General features: G+C 47.2%; 2 protein-coding genes and 1 long non-coding RNA gene across 7 annotated transcripts in view; 2 read left to right on the top strand and 1 right to left on the bottom strand.

Annotated features, from left to right (window-relative positions):
• The window catches only part of LOC146502247 (kinesin-like protein KIF26A), a 57561-nt gene extending 43414 nt beyond the window's left edge, over window positions 1-14147 (top strand). For 2 of the 3 annotated variants that reach the window (XM_085132975.1, XM_085132977.1), the window contains 8 exons: window positions 70-253; window positions 1832-1988; window positions 2930-3092; window positions 5655-8769; window positions 11667-11857; window positions 12534-12557; window positions 13539-13689; window positions 13960-14147. In XM_085132975.1, the coding sequence (XP_084989101.1) occupies window positions 70-253; window positions 1832-1988; window positions 2930-3092; window positions 5655-8769; window positions 11667-11857; window positions 12534-12557; window positions 13539-13689; window positions 13960-14147 (4173 nt within the window). The remainder of the gene's footprint in view (window positions 1-69; window positions 254-1831; window positions 1989-2929; window positions 3093-5654; window positions 8770-11666; window positions 11858-12533; window positions 12558-13538; window positions 13690-13959) is intronic. The other variant, XM_085132976.1, reaches the window with a different exon arrangement.
• LOC146502245 (kelch repeat and BTB domain-containing protein 11-like) overlaps window positions 1-17294 on the top strand; it is a 152280-nt gene that overhangs the window by 119219 nt on the left and 15767 nt on the right. The window lies entirely within an intron of this gene.
• LOC146502246 (uncharacterized) lies at window positions 3066-16952 on the bottom strand. 3 transcript variants are annotated; one of them, XR_014869370.1, is made up of 3 exons: window positions 15844-16952; window positions 11601-14805; window positions 3066-3152 (listed from the first exon to the last, which is right to left on the bottom strand). It is a non-coding gene; the product is annotated as an uncharacterized LOC146502246 (long non-coding RNA). The 3 variants fall into 3 exon arrangements; XR_014869368.1 differs by having other exon boundaries at window positions 3069-3152; window positions 11170-14805; XR_014869369.1 differs by lacking the exon at window positions 3066-3152 and having other exon boundaries at window positions 11141-11770; window positions 11870-14805.

Raw genomic sequence — 17294 nt, 5'->3', positions numbered from 1 at the left:
ATGTACAAATGGCAAACATAAAAATGACAATATTTAACAACTCACCCTAACATTAGCTCTTTCTATCAGCTGCAGAACCAGATGGAACTTCGGGCGAGCAATGCCGAGCGAGCAGCATCCTTCCTGGACGCTGCCCTGGCAGCGAGGAAGAGCAACCGAATGCCGAACAACCAGGAAGTCCAAAGGAACTCCCACTTCCTGTTTACCCTGCACCTCTACCAAGAGAGGCTGGACAAGAGCAACAAGGCAGCCAGTGAGTGTATGCGTGGTCGTAACTGATATTTTGCCAGAATTATTAAAAGTTGCTGTGACGTTAAAACTCTACTCATATTTGTGGACCAGTTTCTCAGATTCTTCCTCTTTTCAGTATGTTTGTTATCAGGAAGCAGAACCTCAAGCAATAAAACCTAAACCCTTTAAAATTCACACTTGAGATCACTGAGGGAACTGATAGTATATCAGGAACATACACGTCACTCGTCTGACACCTGCTGGTTTGTGGACTCCACGTTTTGAAGGCTAAGACTAACCAAAGAGAACACTGATGGCAGGTTAAGCAGATACATGATGGACTAATGCTCTACATGGTTCACTTCTGACACGGTGTCAGACAAGTATCTGGACATGCTCCGATGAAATGGCTGAGAGATTCAGGCTGGGTGGAGCTCTCTGAGTTTGTGCCTCCATGGTTAGCGTTAGCATTGTGCTTGGTCTCCCTTCCTGTTGAGATGTTCACAGACGTTTCTGAAGGTGAAGGCCAGGTTGCAATTCATTCCGTACAAACTGTGGATCTGGGAAAAAGCAGGGCGCTTTGAAGAGAAACTGGTACTCAGCATGTCATTGAAAACCCTAAATGAAGTCTGAAAGGCTTATTTGGTTCAGCAGAAGCGAGATGTGATAATCCTTAAACCTCCCAGCAGTACACAGACCTGCACACACGCTCCAGCTGCAGACTCATCAGCTCAGCAAGGACTTGGAGCAGCAGCAGGTTAGAGGCTCTGACCCCGGGACAAGAATAAAAGCCCCCATTAGTGACCATGCAGCTGTGAAATTTGGCAGCTCAATTAGCCGTTAGCTCTTTTTTTCCACACTCCAAACATGTACCTGCTAATTAGCTTGGTGTTGAATTGCTAACATGCTCAACAGGAGCGTTTACAAGCAGAGCAGCTACACTAATGCTGCCTCCACCCATGTCTACCTGTCAGCAGAGCCGCTTCCTCCGTTATTGGGCTTTTATGCTGGAATAAATCTGCATGTCTAACGAGCCCTGATGGCTTGGCATCCTGCAGTGTTTATAGAGCTGTGGAAAAGCATCCACTCAGTGGCGCTCAGCACTTTCTAAATCTTGCTGATGTGGCCGGTTAATGGTTCTCGCCATCATTACTCTGAATTAATGAAATGAGCAGGCAGTTAAACTGAGCGGATCAGACTGATACTGAAGCTTAACGGGATGCAGTTGGGACGTGTTCAGATGAAGCTTCTTTAACATTTGCACATGCATGCAGGCGTATATATGTTTCTACATTTGGTTAGTAATGTATTGGAGCCATAATCTGATGACTTGAGATTTGCTGCAGGACTTTACTTCAGCTCGCACACAGCCCACAGGCATTTTACATGATTCCTATCATTCACAGATAAGGAAGAGATGTCTTTACCCTAACGGCTGCTTGGTTCCTGATAAATGATTCAAAGCAGCCAATAAGTTATTGCCAAAGCTATTGATTATGTTTCTGTCTATAGACTAATGAATAGATTGTTGTCTCAGAACTAATGAGCAGTTAAGCAGGCAGTATCATACACTATAAAGCCCTCCCAATCTGCATGGCAGTGTCCGGTCGGAGTCGCCTTCACCTCCTGGATTTGGGCAGCTGCGAGACGGACATCAGCAGGACCCGAGAGGGGAGCGGGGGTCAGTGTCTGTCGCTCTCGGCGCTGGGAAATGTCATCCTCGCCCTTGCCAATGGAGCCAAGCACGTTCCCTACAGGTACGGGCATTTTGATGAGCTCAATGGGGTCAAAAGTCACAGCAGCCAAACAACAGATGGATCAATGATCCCTGTGAGGGGGGTGGGGGTCAAGCTGTGAGCTTTAATGAGCTTTCAGTCAGTGTTAAATGGTTGTTTATGCTGATGAATAAGTCACAGTAATGATAACTAATGTTCAGTCCTTTTTTGCTCCTCACATTTGGTCTTTTCTGTTTAATACTTATTTCTGGATGCTATTTTTTAATTATATTGGTGAACTTTCACCTCGCTTCTTTGTCCCCTTTTCTTTTCGTTTGTGAAGCCATCAGCATCACACGTGTTTTATTCATGGAGCGAATATCTGCACCAAAGAATCTCATCAGTCCCATCATCCACAGACTTCAAAGACTAACATACAAGCCTGTCGATGGAAGAATCTTTGATATCTTTATGTTTTCATGTTTTTTAATGACAAGCAACCTTTGAGTTGTTTGATGTTCCAGTCACATCCATTAATAAGATTTTTTTTCACACATTTACATGAGTGAAGTTAGTGAGTGGAAGTTGAACCAAAGAAAACCCCCAAACGAGGACTTGTGATATTTTAGGTCAGTCGGTGGCTGGAGTTCAGTCGTGTTGGGTTAAAAAGGAGAAAAAGCTTAGACTGTAGTATATAAATTCTGTGTTTGATCCATCTTCTGTAGCGATAGTCCAGGTCTTTTCAAAGGCAGAGTTTCATGAACATTTCAGTCTGTCTCTGCCTCTGGATCACATGTGGCGTGTAGTTCAAAGCGGACTTCATTAATGTGAAATGAGAGATCGTTCCTATTCCTTTTTGCCTATCTGTGCCAAACTGTTGTGCGGTGTAATGAATGGTATCCGCGGCCCCGTGGGGATTCTCACGCCCGCAGCACGTCTTCCTTTTTTTGAGCTAACGAAGCATTTTTTAATGTATTATTCAGGGACAGCAAGCTCACCATGCTGCTCCGCGAATCCTTGGGCAACATCAACTGCCGCACCACCATGATCGCTCACATCTCCGACTCCCCGGCGGGCTACATGGAGACGCTGACCACGGTGCAGTTGGCCTCCCGCATCCACCGCATGAGGAAGAAGAAGTCGAAGGTGCTTCATCTTTATTCAGGTTTTCTTTCTGGAGCTCGTTGTGGCGGAGGTCACGGATCTCTGGTACAGTGTGCAAAACACCAAATGTTATATCACCAATACAGAAACCATTTACTCACATGTGGATGAGATTGATTAGGTTCTGATGGTTGTTAGGTTGAAGTTCACAGAAAACTGCACCTCAAACTTAAATCTCAAGTCTTTGTCTCTGAACATTAAACATCTATAACACTGAAGGCAAAACAAATTCAAAGGACAAACTGAGGTTTAAAAGTTATCAAAGTCTTCAAACCATTCTTTGCGATTTCCATACATTTTGGCCTCTAAATGAATTTTCACTAATTTCTTGAGGCTGATAACAATAAACCCCTCACATCTATATTAATGAGTTCAGAGTGTCATGTGCTCATAATTCACCGACTTTCCAAATTCAAATTCAAATTTTATTTGTCACACACACACACAACCATACACAGTATGACATGGGGGTGAAATGCTTGTAGCTGTACAATGCCCGACCATTAAATGACAGAAAAAAGTTTTACAGTATTTACAATTTACAGGTTACTACAAAATTTACAAAGAAGCGCTTCCCAGACCTCAACAGTGAGAAGAGTCCATTGTTGGGATGGGAGAGGTCCATCATAATCTTCCTAGCTTTGGACTTGCACCGCTTGGTGTAGATGGACAGCAGGTCAGGGAGCTCTGATTGAATGATGCGTTCGGCTGAGCGCACCACTCTTTGCAGATCTTGTCTGTCCTGCTTGGTGCTGTTCCCAAACCAGGTGCAGATGTTTGCCGTCAGGACGCGCTCGATGGTGCAGCAGTAGAAGGTCTTGAGCACCTTCAGTGGCAGATGGATGTCTCTAAGTCTTCTGAGGAAGAAGAGACGCTGACGGGCTTTCTTAACCAGGGTGTTAATGTGGCAGGACCATGACAGGTCCTGAGTGATGTGGACACCCAGGTATCGGAAACTGTCCACTCTCTCCACTGGCGTGTCACTGATGATGAGGGGCTTGTAATTGCTCGCCTGCTTTGTAGTGAAGTCCACAATCAGCTCCTTAGTCTTGCTGATGTTTAGGAGGAGGTTATTCTCCTGGCACCAATTCTCCAGGATCCTAATCTCCTCCAGGTAGGCCGTCTCGATGTTGTCGGAGATCAGGCCCACAACAACAGTGTCGTCAGCAAACTTGACAATGGAGGTGGTGTCTGATGTGGCTACACAGTCATAAGTGTACAGTGAGTACAGCAGGGGGCTTAAAACACAGCCCTGAGGCACTCCAGTGCTGAGTGAGATGGACGGGGAGACTTGTTTTCCCACCCTCACTGATTGGAGTCTGTCTGTGAGGAAGTTGAGGATCCACTGACACAGTGATGAGCTGAGTCCTAGATCTGTCAACTTGGTGAAAAGCTTAGAGGGAATTATTGTGTTGAATGCTGAACTGTAGTCCACGAACAGCATCCTAACATAATTCCCTCTGCCAGTGTCCAGGTGACTCAGGGATGTGTGGAGCAGGTGAGATATGGCATCGTCTGTGGAACGATTAGTCCGGTAAGCAAACTGAAGTGAGTCGATGGTGGCAGGAAGTGAAGAAGTGATGTGATCTCTCCTCAGTCTTTCAAAACACTTCATCACAATTGAAGTCAGTGCTACTGGACGGTAGTCATTGTGGCAAGCAGGCTGTTGTTTCTTTGGAACAGGAACAATAATGGACTGTTTGAAGCACGTGGGAACCACAGCTTGGGCCAGGGAGAGGTTGAAGATCTCCGTGAACACCGGTGCTAGCTGGTCAGCGCAGGCTCTCAGGACCCAGCCAGGGATTGCATCTGGTCCTGCTGCCTTCCTGGTGTTCACCCTCCTGAAGGTGTTCCTCACGGCATGCTCTGTGATGATGAATGCATTGTCTTCACTGGTGCACTCCGAGCGCGCGCAGCCGTTTGTTGTTTTAGTTGCTGCGGCGTCAAAGCGAGCATAAAACGTGTTCAGCTCATCAGCCAGTGAAGCATCGGCATTCATCATTGAAGAGGCTGGTCGTTTATAGTCCGTTATAGTCCGCAGTCCTTTCCACAGGCTCCTAGAGTCGCACTGTCGTAGCTGTGACTCTAGTTTTTCCCCGTAGCTCCGCTTTGCCTTTCTGACCTGGCTGCGCACGTTGTAGAACGCAGCCTTGTATAGGTCCATATTACTGGAGACGAGCCCTTCATTGTAGGCAGCGGTGCGTGATCTCAGAGAGTCGCGGATGTTTTTATCCACCCACGGTTTCTGGTTGGGAAACGTTCGGATGATAGTTCTTAAATGATGATAGTTCCTAATCAATACCAATGTATCTACAGGAATGAGCGTTTGTGTGCTGAGATGGGACTCATTAGGCAGACTTACACGCTGTATTCGTATGTTGAAGATTGGAAACCAGAGTTAGCAGCATATGCATCTCACTCACATTCATTTTAATGTAACACAGTGCATGGGCACTCATGTAATGATTTCCCTTCAGTTTAATCGCTGCATGCTCCAGCTCTCTTTAGGAGGTTAATTCTGTATTATTTCTCTTTTATTCGCAGAATGCCTCCAGCTCATCTGGAGGGGAGAGCTCCTGTGAGGAAGGCCCATCCTGTCGGCCTCCTCGTCTTCGACCCTTCCACCCTCTGACCGTGGCCCTCGACCCGGATGTTCCGCTGCTACTTTCGAGTGATCCCGACTATTCCTCCAGCAGTGAGCACTCCTGTGACACTGTCATCTACGTTGGGCCGGGAGGGAAGGCAATCTCAGACAGAGAGCTGAGCGACAACGAGGGTCCGCCTTCCTTCATTCCCATTATTCCGTCCCTGAACAAAAAGCGAGTCAAAGATGCACCCAAGTCCGACGGTGACCACTTTAAGTGTAACACGTTTGCAGAACTACAGGAGAGACTTGACTGCATTGATGGCAGCGAGGGCCCGGCCATGTTCGGCACAGAGAAGAAATCAGTAGCGCTGAAGGCTCAGAGTGGCCCTCTTAAACCCACAGAGGCAACGTCTCCACCCAAATCTGAGAAGAACTCGTCCCACATGTTCTCAGAAAGCACACTGACAACATGCATAGACAAATCAGATCAGGATCAGCCCAAACTACCTTCAGCTGGTGGCTTCATCGAGACGTCCAAAAGGACGAGTGCAGATGGAGAGAAGCTTTCAGGCACCCCCGTTCAGCCATGTGTGGTAAAGTCAGGGGGGGCTCCAACCCATGACTCAGAGCCTGTAGTTCGAGAGAAAGTCTACCTCAGAGGAGCTGTACCCAAGCCACTGGCCTCACCGTCCTTACCCAGGACAACCAGGACGGCACCTCGGCCTAAGGAGGCTCTTGGCAGGACTCCCCCTGTCGGTATGAGTGAACAAGCAATGAGGCAAGACCAGCCACCCAAATCTATAAGCCCTAACCTAAACACAGATGGAGCTGCTCACACAAGCAGGTACCCCACGGAGGTGAACAACCTCCGGGCCTCTCTGTTAGGACGATGCCTGGACGGAGACTTTCTGAGGACCACAATCACTCTGCAGCAGCCCATGGAGTTGAATGGAGAGGACGAGCTCGTGTTCACAGTTATAGAGGAGCTCCCGCACAGCCTTGTCCCAGATAATGGCCGTCCCTCCAACCTCCTCAGCTATAACACCAACTGCTTTCCACAGGCTTTAGCTGCTGGCTCTCGCCCGGTCAGCATCATCAGTAGTATTAATGATGAATATGATGCTTACACCTCTCTACAAGGAGCTGTGGGACCAGGCACTGATGTTGGCACCGAACACCAACAAGGTTTGCTTTCCCACAACAAAAAGCAGCCGTCTGTTGACTCATGGCTTTGTGAATCAGCTGAAGGTGATGGTCTTCATTCACAAAGCAGGCTTTACTTGAGGGATAAAACAATGGACAATGCCGCCCTGCTGAGCTCACCAAGTATATTCCATAAACAGCCATTCTTACAGCATGGCATTAGGAGCTCCTTAAATGACAGCGGTGTCTGTTTCTCAGAGCTGGAAAGCGACCCTGCTACCCCAAACAAACCATCTTTTACTAAGTGCCCTCCTTCCCCCGAGTCATCCAAAGTATCTCTAAAAGGCTCTCTGAAGGTGAAAGCCAATATCCTGAACACATCAGTGTCAACACAGATTCCCCGCCATGCCACCCATTCCAGTCTTCCCAGGAAAACCAAGCCTACCTCATCTGCAGCTGTGGGCTGTAGCAGACAGGAAGGCAGGCAGGATGATGTTTTGCTTCAGCGAAGCAGTTATTGTGATACCAGAGAGGTGGAGTTTCTTTCTGCAAGTAAGCCAACAAGAAGTGGCGTGACTAATGTTTCCTCCAAGAGGTCCGGAGGGAACAGCAACAGTGTACCTCGCCCACCAAAGACACAGATGTCTTCTTCAGCCCAGAGGGTTGTTGATGGCTGTGAGAAGTCCAGCAGCAGGAGAGGAGACACTCTCATCAAATTTCCACGACTCACTCGGGGCGCAACAACTCTAGGAACCGTTTCCACCCCCCAAGAAGCTGCTTCATTGATCAGTACACTGAGGTTTTCATCCCTGGGAAAAAAGGCAAATGGACAAAAAAGCAGCACAAAGTCTGGACAGTCGAGTCAAGAACAAAAATTAAGAATTGTGCTGTCTCCAAGTGCCTTAAAAACAAGCAGCAACACTGGAAAGTCCTCAGAGGATGAAGTGCATGTCAGGCTCAGAGCTGGTTCATTCAGCCACAGGACATCCAGTTTAAAAACTGAACACAGTTTTGCAAGGACATCCTCAAGCCTGAAGACACAAGGAGCCAAAGCAGATTCTTCCAGGTACTTTGGGAGTCTAATGTCTTTGGAAAGGTGCGACAGCCCAACCTTAGCTGGGTCCAAACCTGAGCTGTTCAGAGAGAACAGTGGCGCTACATCTGGAGGAAATGGCAGATCCAACAGATCAGTGCCAAGACTCAGTGATCCGGCATCCACCTCCACATCGGCCTTTCCGTCCCAAGTTCCAGCTGGTGTTTTTGCAGCAACCAGCAAACTGTGGCAGGTCCGCAGTGGCAGCGGATCAAGAGCAGCAGCTTCTGGTGGACTGAAACTTCGAACGCTGTCTGCCAGCAGTTCGAAGAGCCCAAGCTCCTCCCCCAAACTGCCAGAGAACGTAGCTGGGTGGAACACCAACCTACCTTCCAATGGAAAGTCCCCATCTCGCTCTGGAACCGGAGGCAAGACAGTAAAAGGCACCATTATGGGCACCAAGCAGGCCATCGGCAGGGCAGCCAACAGCCGGATTAGCGAGTTGGTTTCAGGTAGCCAAAGGAAGATGTTTGGTGGTGGAGCTGGAGTAACAGGAAGCGACATCCCCGGCAGCAGGACTGGTAGCATCACCGGATCACCCCTCAACGCACCGCTGCCATCACCTTACAGCAAGATCACAGCGCCTCGGAGGCCACAGCGCTACAGCAGCGGGCACGGCAGTGACAACAGCAGCATCCTGAGTGGGGAGCTGCCCCCCGCCATGGGACGCACCGCTCTGTTTTACCACAGCGGGGGCAGCAGCGGCTACGAGAGCATGATCCGAGACAGCGAGACAACCGGCAGCACCTCCTCGGCACACGACTCTATGAGCGAGAGCGGAGCATCCTCATCAAATAGGAGCCGAGTTTCTAAATCGCCCAAGAAGAGAGGAAACGGTGAGTGCATGCCGCCGCTAGGGATGGGGTAACGTAACACAGGTAACACTTTAGGTTCTGCTCCATGCAGCACTGCCCCTTTTTTACAGTGATCAGATCTGAAGAACAAAAATCTTTAACTCGTTGACTTCTCTGTACTCATCATAGAATTCTATGTAGAGCGCATATAATGGTCCTCCAAGACCATGGTGCTACATAAAACAGACAATCAACACAGGACTACATAAAGTGCAAGTGTGCAAAAAAACAAAACAAAGACAGAAGAGAACAATACAGAGACAACAGTGCCGACACAACAGTACAACCACAACAGTGCAATAGAAAAGTGCAGCAATGACAGTGGATTGTGCAAAAAGTAGCATGATGTATGAGTGTGTGTGTGTGTGTGTGTGTGTGTGTGTGTGTGTGTGTGCGTATGTGAGATAAGTGCAGATAAGTGCTTTTCCTTTTTTTGGCCCAACATTATTACTGTAAACATTATGTGGTATGTCAGCTGCTGTTCCATCAAGGGCCACATAAACACCGATGTCTGGCCACTCCTCCCCCCTTTGTGTCTGTCAGCAGATCCATCCCGGTCGCTCCCATGTTAACCTCACGGCAGCTCACATAGACTTAAACGAGCCCTTCCTCTCCGAGGGACGGTATATCTAAGCAGCTATGGAAACGCAAAACGCAAGGTTTATGGGTTTTATGAAACAGCGGCTCGTGCAGAGGAACTTGGAAGCTTTTCTATCACAATGAGATTTTATTTAAATAACCTGTGAAATCATTACAGCTGATGGCCAAAATTTAAATCTCAGATTTGATATTCAGCAACTATTTCTCCGTGCATCGACTCAGAAAGTGAAAGAGCAATAAAACTCATCTCTGCTGAAGAATTAACATATTTATGGCTTTTTCCAGCATCCATCAGTGTGTGATGATGGCTGCTCGCTACAATATTCCTATGAATGCTGAGCACACCGAGAGTACAGGTGCTATTGCTGTGGGAGCATCTATCAAAGGCAGCTCTCCTCCTTGATATCGTGTGAAATTATCTCTCAGCCGGTGTCTTTGTACAAAAACTTGACATGGGCGCACCTCATGTGGCACGCCGCTGCCACGTCCCAGCTCCCAGCAGCCGATTGCAATTCGTGCGGCAGGCGAGCCGGCGGCCTGATGCATACAGAATCGGCACTCTTGTGATCTGTCTGCCATCGGCCTGTGGATCTCGCCTCATTTCTGCCTCATGAATGTTTCATGAGGACAATTCCCAGTGTACATATCCAACTCCAATTATCACCCACACATCCTCCCATCCACTCCACAGCACTCCACAGCCTTCACACCCACTCCTCCTCGATCTGTCATCATGTCTGAATCCTCATCAGTGAGCCTGGATGTTTTTAATAAGCCATAACGTTTTTTTGTTTGTGGAGCACACGCCTGCTTCTGCTTTTACTTGGGAACCTAATTTGACAGCCGTGTGTACAAAGTCGTTAAAAATATGAGTGAGGTCTTCAGGTGGACAGCAGCGGCCTTAAAACCTGATCAGCAGCACTAATGGATGTTGATAGAGGAGGAGCACCACAGAAGAAGACAAGGCTAATTAAAACTAATGAGCTGTGTGGGCTGTCTGCTGAAATCAGCAACCTTTATTGAGCTTATTGTGATATTTCACTGGCTCGCCTCACAACAGACAAACAGCTTTCTGTTAGCGTTTGGCGAGCGTTTACGTTCCAGCTGTGACTTCAGGTCCATCACCACCTGCTGCTGGTATTTAAAGGCACCGTCACATATTACACATAAAAATGTTTTTATGGCCAGTGTGGACAGATTCAAAGTAAACAAAGGATAAGACTCGACAGCTGGCTGATATTTGACTCTTTACCTATTGTTTAATAATGTCTTGCACAGTCAAAGGAGCAGTTTAAGACACATTTCACTGTGTGTTGTACTTGCATGATGCATGTGACAAATAAAGAATCTTGAATTGTGTAAAGGAGAAACATCCACAGGATGTGACATTTGTCCTTGCCAAGCAGCCCCGAGTCCTCACAACCGCCTGACACACTCCAGCACAAACTCCACACACACAAAAACACAAAAAACAGGGTTTTACTACATTAGCATGCTAGCTGCTACCTTTGGTACCAGTTCATAACTACAGTCACCAGTCTGTGCTAAAGCATGCGACTCCTTCACCCGCCCTTCATTACACACATTCTTGTAGTTTGTGCATGCCCAGCTACAGTGCTGATTTAAAATATGGTTCTTGAACACGACACCACAGACTGAGCTTACAGCTTTTCCTTTGACTTCAGTGAATAAAGAGTTTTTAGTCTGGGCCTCGTTAAGCGACACGCCTGTGTCATGGCCCCACATGAACGCAGCATTGCAGATTGGTCAGTAAACATTTACCTGCACATGCATCTGTACATCAGTGAAAGTCACGCGGGCTGGACAGGAAGGTTCACATGGGCTGATGTGGGCCAACCTGGGCTGACATGGGCCACGGCCCATGAAATGCCCAGGTCTGGTTTAAGGCCATGTGGTACAGCTGCGTTACAGCCTTGATAGTCCTGCCTGTTATTGAGTGCTATTGGCTGTCTTTTTTTTTCTTTCTTTTTTTTTTCAATGACATCACCGGCTCCTTGACACTGACTCATTACCTGCTCAGAGCACAGGTGTGACTAACTTCCTCGCTGACTGCAGCTTTAACTGAGTGAGTCAGCTGGCTGTGTTGAAGCTGTTCAGTGAGCATTCAAACACCAGTCTCCGAATGCAGGGTTCCCGACGGGCCCTGATGTTAGCTTCCACAGCTGGAAACACCTGCACCCTGTGAACTTTACCTGACACACAGTCTGCTGCATTTACTGATCATGGGTTATTTCATCCCTTTCCTTTTCCACCTGCAGGGTTCCTGCGGCGGCGGCTAATCCCTGCCCCCCTGCCGGACACCTCCTCCCTGGGCAGGAGGCTGGGTGGTCAGTGGGTGGACCTGCCGCCGCTGGGCGGCACCCTGAAGGAGCAGTTTGAGATAAAGGTGTATGAGATCGACAACGTTGAGTGTGTGCAGAAGAGGAAGGAGGCGCTGATGGGATCTGAGGTGAGTCCTCACCTGATTAAATAATGACGTGCTGCTCACATGCCATTCAGCATCACAGCGTGCCGGTTTAGTCCCCTCACGTGGAGGTTGTGTTAGAACCCTCCACTTCTCCGCGATGCACTGACAAGAATGAGTCAAACACAGCCTCCTGAAGCAGGTGGAGTTTCATCTGGACCCTCAGTCTGAGTGCACTCAGAGGAGCTTTTTATATTTTTATCCAAATCACATATATAAAGCAGACCGTGGTCCTAAAATTGGGGGGGGGGGGGGGGGGGGGGGGTGCTTGTCTGGTCTCTGTGACAGCCGCCTCTCTCAGTGTTAACGGGTCATTAACCCTCGGCAGAGCGGCCTGTCGGGCTCTGATTTATTTTCAATTAGAGGAAGGTGACGTGCTCTTCATATCCAGAGCACTGCTCAGTGAATAATCGGCTTCTCTCTGTTTTGTTTTGTTTTTATACATATCACTGTACAATTTTTCAGTTTTTCTATACATATTCTATACATTGTTACCTGTATATATGGACTTCGGTTGCTTATGTTTATAGGACCACCTTGTGTCTTCCTTTTATATTTTATTTTCCCTTGCTGTAAGAGCTGTGTGACACCAAAATTTCTCATCCGTGGGATAATAAAGGTTTATTCTATTCTATTCTATTCTATTCTATTTGCGTCCCAGCAGACGTTCCACGATGTTGAGAAGGTGAGTTGTCCTTTACACGTTCATTCCTACATTCCTCCAAACAAACCATCCATGACATGAAACTCGAACCGGTCCTGGTGTGGAGGACCTCTGTGATCCCACCGGAGAGTGCAGGGTTAAAGGTCAGAGAGGGTGCCGGTCTGACTGGCGGCCGGTGTAGAGACGCCAACATGGAGGCCGTGTGGTGTCGCTTGTCTGTGCTCAAACTTTTGTCTCACACACTGTCTGCCTGTCATGCTTTTTGTGTTTACCTGTTCACACTGGATTCATTCTGCTCGCTTCACCCGTCGGAGGTGCTTCCTGTCCTGCTGCATCTGTTCATGTGTATTTTACACCTGCATGCTTTCCCCAAATCCCAACTTGTCCTGTAGCTCCAAATGAAACAAGGCTTTCTTGCTGCTGACACGGAGACCTGAGTTGGCTTTACATCAGCAATTCGCTGGTTTCACTGGTTTTCCCCTCCCATGGGCCTCACTGAGGTTGGTCACGCCTGTGTCATGGCCCCACATGAACAATTTGTGATGGTCTAACTGGAGTCAGTCAGTCTGACTTCACCTGAGAATCTGGCCTTTTTGATTGGCTGCGTGTCACAGAGAAGCTGCTGCAAATGAAACATAAACACACAGTTAATGTTCAGGTCACTTATCATCTGGATGATCAACTCTTTCATTACTGCTCAGCTGCCCACATTTACAGACTTTCACAATAGAAACATCCCAGGATTTTCAGAATAAAGCTCTCTGAGGGGCAGCTGTAATGAAGCGCAGGTCTGAACCACCTCTCTGTCACCTGTTTGTCCTCAGTTGTCCTTAATCCTCCTCTGATCACAGATTAGCACTGCACTGACTCCTAATTAAAGCCAGACACAGGCTGGAGTCTCGAAGCCTCGTGCTAATCCCCCCTCCTCTTCTTCGTCCTCGTCCACACCCCTACAAGCCGGTGTGTGCAGTTTGAGGCTCTGACTGTGTGCTCGCTCCTCAGGGTCTGCTCTACTTCAATGCCCGGTTGAGGATGCTGGAGAAGCGGCAGCAGCAGATCCAAGAGCTGAAGAGCAAACACGACAGGCTGAAGGCGGAGCTGGAGGAGGCCAAGAGCTGGCTGATGCTCCACCCGAGCAGGTGGAGTGGAGAGTGTGAGTATGAGCTGCAGCGGGAGGGAGCTGGTACTCATATAATAGATTACTCCGCGTTTAGAAAGCCGTCAGTGACCGGCTGCGATATTTCTGTGATGATGAACCACAGAAACCTCAGAGTTCAGCTTCAGAGTTTGTCATTAACTGAACTTACCGGGCCAAGCATTCAGAGATGCTGTGCACGAGCAGCTGAGGCAGCGTGGTGATATCATAGTACAAATGTTGGCCCGCATGCATCTAAATAACTAACCGCTCTCTCCGTGTTTGCAGTTGACGTTGACCAGGACCTGGACTGCGAATCCCAGGAGTACCTAGAGGCTCTGGCTCAGGCCACGGGGGAGCTGGAGTACTGCGTCAACCTGTGCAAGTCCCGTCTCATGATGGAGACCTGCTTCGACATCACCGTGATGACGGCAGGTGACGCTGCGCAAGGGGGCCGTCAGGAGGTGGAGGTGTGAAAGGTTCGCTGACTCACCGACGGAAGATTGAAGCAGATGTCCTGTCAGAGCAGAGCAGCAAATGGCTGATCGGAGATCAGACCTCAGAGGACGCAGCTTTGCAAGTGCCTTCTATTCACAAGCTCAACGACTCTGTGAGCTTGTTTGTCGTGGTGTTTTTTATGGTGCTGAATTCATCCGTTGTGCAGCAGACCCGAGTTTAGGAAAAATGATTCAGCTTCAGCATGGACTCTGTTCACCTGTAAGCTCCACCCCCGAGCCTCAAACCTGAAGAACCCAGAGCAGGACCGTGGGTTTGATCCCGCTCAACGACTTAAGCACTCGAGTTGAAGTGAACTCTGAAGTTGGTTTTAGGAAACCGCCTCGTCCACCCTGTGTTCAGCCTGCTCACGTTCTCAGTGACTCAAACAGATGTTTCAGCAGGTAAAACATCTGTGGCAACATACATGATGACATCATCTGCACTGCAGCCAGAACCACAGAGCAGGAATGGTATCTAAATGACAGATGTACAGACAGACAAACACACATTAAAGGGGACGTGAAACACTGAAACACTATGGTCTCCTCTCGGTAAATAACAACTCGGATGTGTTTCTGAAAGAGAACAATGTTCTGACAGTATCCAATTTTAAAATCACTGAATAAAAGCTAGAATCTCGGTCAGGTGACGTCTAGGGATGGGTATCGAAAACCGGTTCTTGTTGAGAACCGGTTCCCACTGTTTCAATTCCTTGGAATCGTTTGCCATTTTTGCAAACGATTCCCTTATCGATTCCAGTCGCCCCGAATGACGTCACCACGTTGCGGAGCGTCATTTACCTGGCAGGAAACATGGCGGCTCAAACGCTAAAAAGTTTGGTTATACTTTACGAGAACGGATGACAACAGGGCAACTTGCAATACTTGCAAAGTAGATATTTCATTTAAGGGAGGAAACACTACGAATATGCAAAAGCATTTGCTCACAAAACACGCGATAACCTTAAATGAATGTCGTGTTTTTAATTCCGCTCCGGACTCGTGAATCTCAACCCAGCAGCGGCGGTAACGTTTGCACGTCCTCTCCCGTTAATACGGCAGGTAAATAATCAACTAACAATGCATATTATGTTAGCGCGATCTGCCTTATTACAAAACCTGCCATTACTGTGCATTTAGGTGACCATGATGAGAGAGACAGACAGAGTCTGGCTGGCTCAGATGCTGGCAGTTCTTGCTACAGTCTACCGGTAGCATCTCCTTTCAGGCCAGGATAGACGAATGTCACCGAGCTGTGACTAAGTTTGTGGTAAAAGGCTTGCACCCATTTGCCACAGCAGATGCCCCCGATTTTCGGTAAGTGAATGTGTTTAATTGTAGGCAGGGACATTATTGGATATTCTTGTGTAATTGCTACAGAAGAATATTTATTTTATTATTTTACATTCACAATTTTTTTTCCTGGGGACCCTGTGACACCCCATTGAAGAGCTGTAGGTTGGATCTGTTAAGATCTCACTGTTGGGTTTGTAAGGCCATGTTACTCCTAAATTTCTATCTTGTTCAAAGAGAAGATATAAAACAAAGATCTAAGCTAATTGACCTTAGTGTTCTCCTTTTTAAAAAAAAAAAAATCGATAAGAGAATCAATAAAGAATCGAATCGTTAAACAGAATCGAAAATGGAATCGGAATCGTGAAAATCTTATCAATACCCATCCCTAGTGACGTCACAAATCACGTGACCGACTATCACAAGTTGCCCATTTTAAGTCGAAGCGTCCAGAACAGGGGTGTCCGTATATTGACGTGAAGAAATATAATTCAGTTTTTTTCTGTTAGGGAGGATTTGTTTGTTGTTAAGTGTAATGTTAAAATAAGTTCTTTAAAAAGCCAAAAATGATTTAATATGAAGGCAATATGAGCAGAGAATGCAAACATACTAAGAGATTGACTATGTTAGTCCAGTGAGATAGTCAAAAACAAATGTGTACACTTACGTCTGCATTTTTATTTTGTTAAATACGAACAAAATGATAGCAGAAATGCTGCCACGTGTCTGGCCAGAAAGAGAGGACCAATGTGTTTATTTGGTAGTTCAATGAAAGGCTTTAGTTAGTTAAGAGTGAGGAAAATAATCTGTGTTCACGTTTGCAGTTTTGCCTTGTTATACACTATCTGAAATTTAAAAAAACAAACAAACAAAATACTACATTTTCAGAAATATTTGTGGGTGTTTTCTTGTTTGTTTCTTTGTTTCTTTTTTACTACCTGAACGCTAAAGTGGCCCTCCAATGAGATGACGGTGCCAGGAGTGGCCCACAGCTCATTTAAGTTTGAGACCCCTGGTCCAGAAGTGCACTGATGTGTAAAACCTGCAGATCTCTGACTGAAGCACCACCCACTTATAAACTGTCAGTCACTTGTGGTTGCCTGATCGATGGTCTGCGGCCATGTTTATGCACACTCACTTCCTGTTGGACCCTGAAACGTTAGCTTGTCATGATTCATCGGAATCTTTTCTCGTCCACGAGTTCTACGGCCATATGAGGATGTCTCTGAAACTCCAAACTGTCCCTAGATGCTTTCTCAGACAGAGCGAAGAACATCAAACTCTGAGCTCCACACATGACCCCACCTCCAAACACAGTATACTCTCTGAAGAATACAAAATAAAAGTTTAGAGTCAGCTGTGAGGATGTAAAATTTCACATTGCAGAATTCCATCACACGTGTGACATGCAGCAGGAACTGACACACTCAGATTCAGACTCAGTGCGTAGAGAGTGGACGACGTTTCCCGTCTCAGGCCCTTTCTGAAGTGGCTGCATGAAGCATTGTTCTGTATTGTGTTCTTGTTTTTGTTCGTCAGGTTTCGTGTTTTTCTTTAAATTGATGAAATCGCTCTGCTTATGTGGCGTGTTAACCGTCTGTTTCCTTTTCTTTGTTTTTGTATTGTACAGTTTTCTAACTATTTGTAAAAAAAAAAAAAAAAAAAGAGGAGTGCGTGGGTCGGGGCAGAGGCAGCATCAGGAACATGAATAAAGATTCAAAGATTTCATCTCATGTTTTTGTTATTTGGTGAACTCTTTTTGTGCTCCAGGCTGAGCTGGTGGACTCGTTACACTGCAGCACTTACCAATCGCACGTCAGCATACGGCCAGTC

Source organism: Neolamprologus multifasciatus, chromosome 15 (genome assembly GCF_963576455.1).
Source record: "Neolamprologus multifasciatus chromosome 15, fNeoMul1.2, whole genome shotgun sequence".
In the NCBI taxonomy this organism is placed as follows: Eukaryota; Metazoa; Chordata; class Actinopteri; order Cichliformes; family Cichlidae; genus Neolamprologus; species Neolamprologus multifasciatus.
The sequence above is the reverse complement of the archived record's forward strand: the minus strand, read 5'-3'. Positions and strand labels throughout refer to the sequence as shown.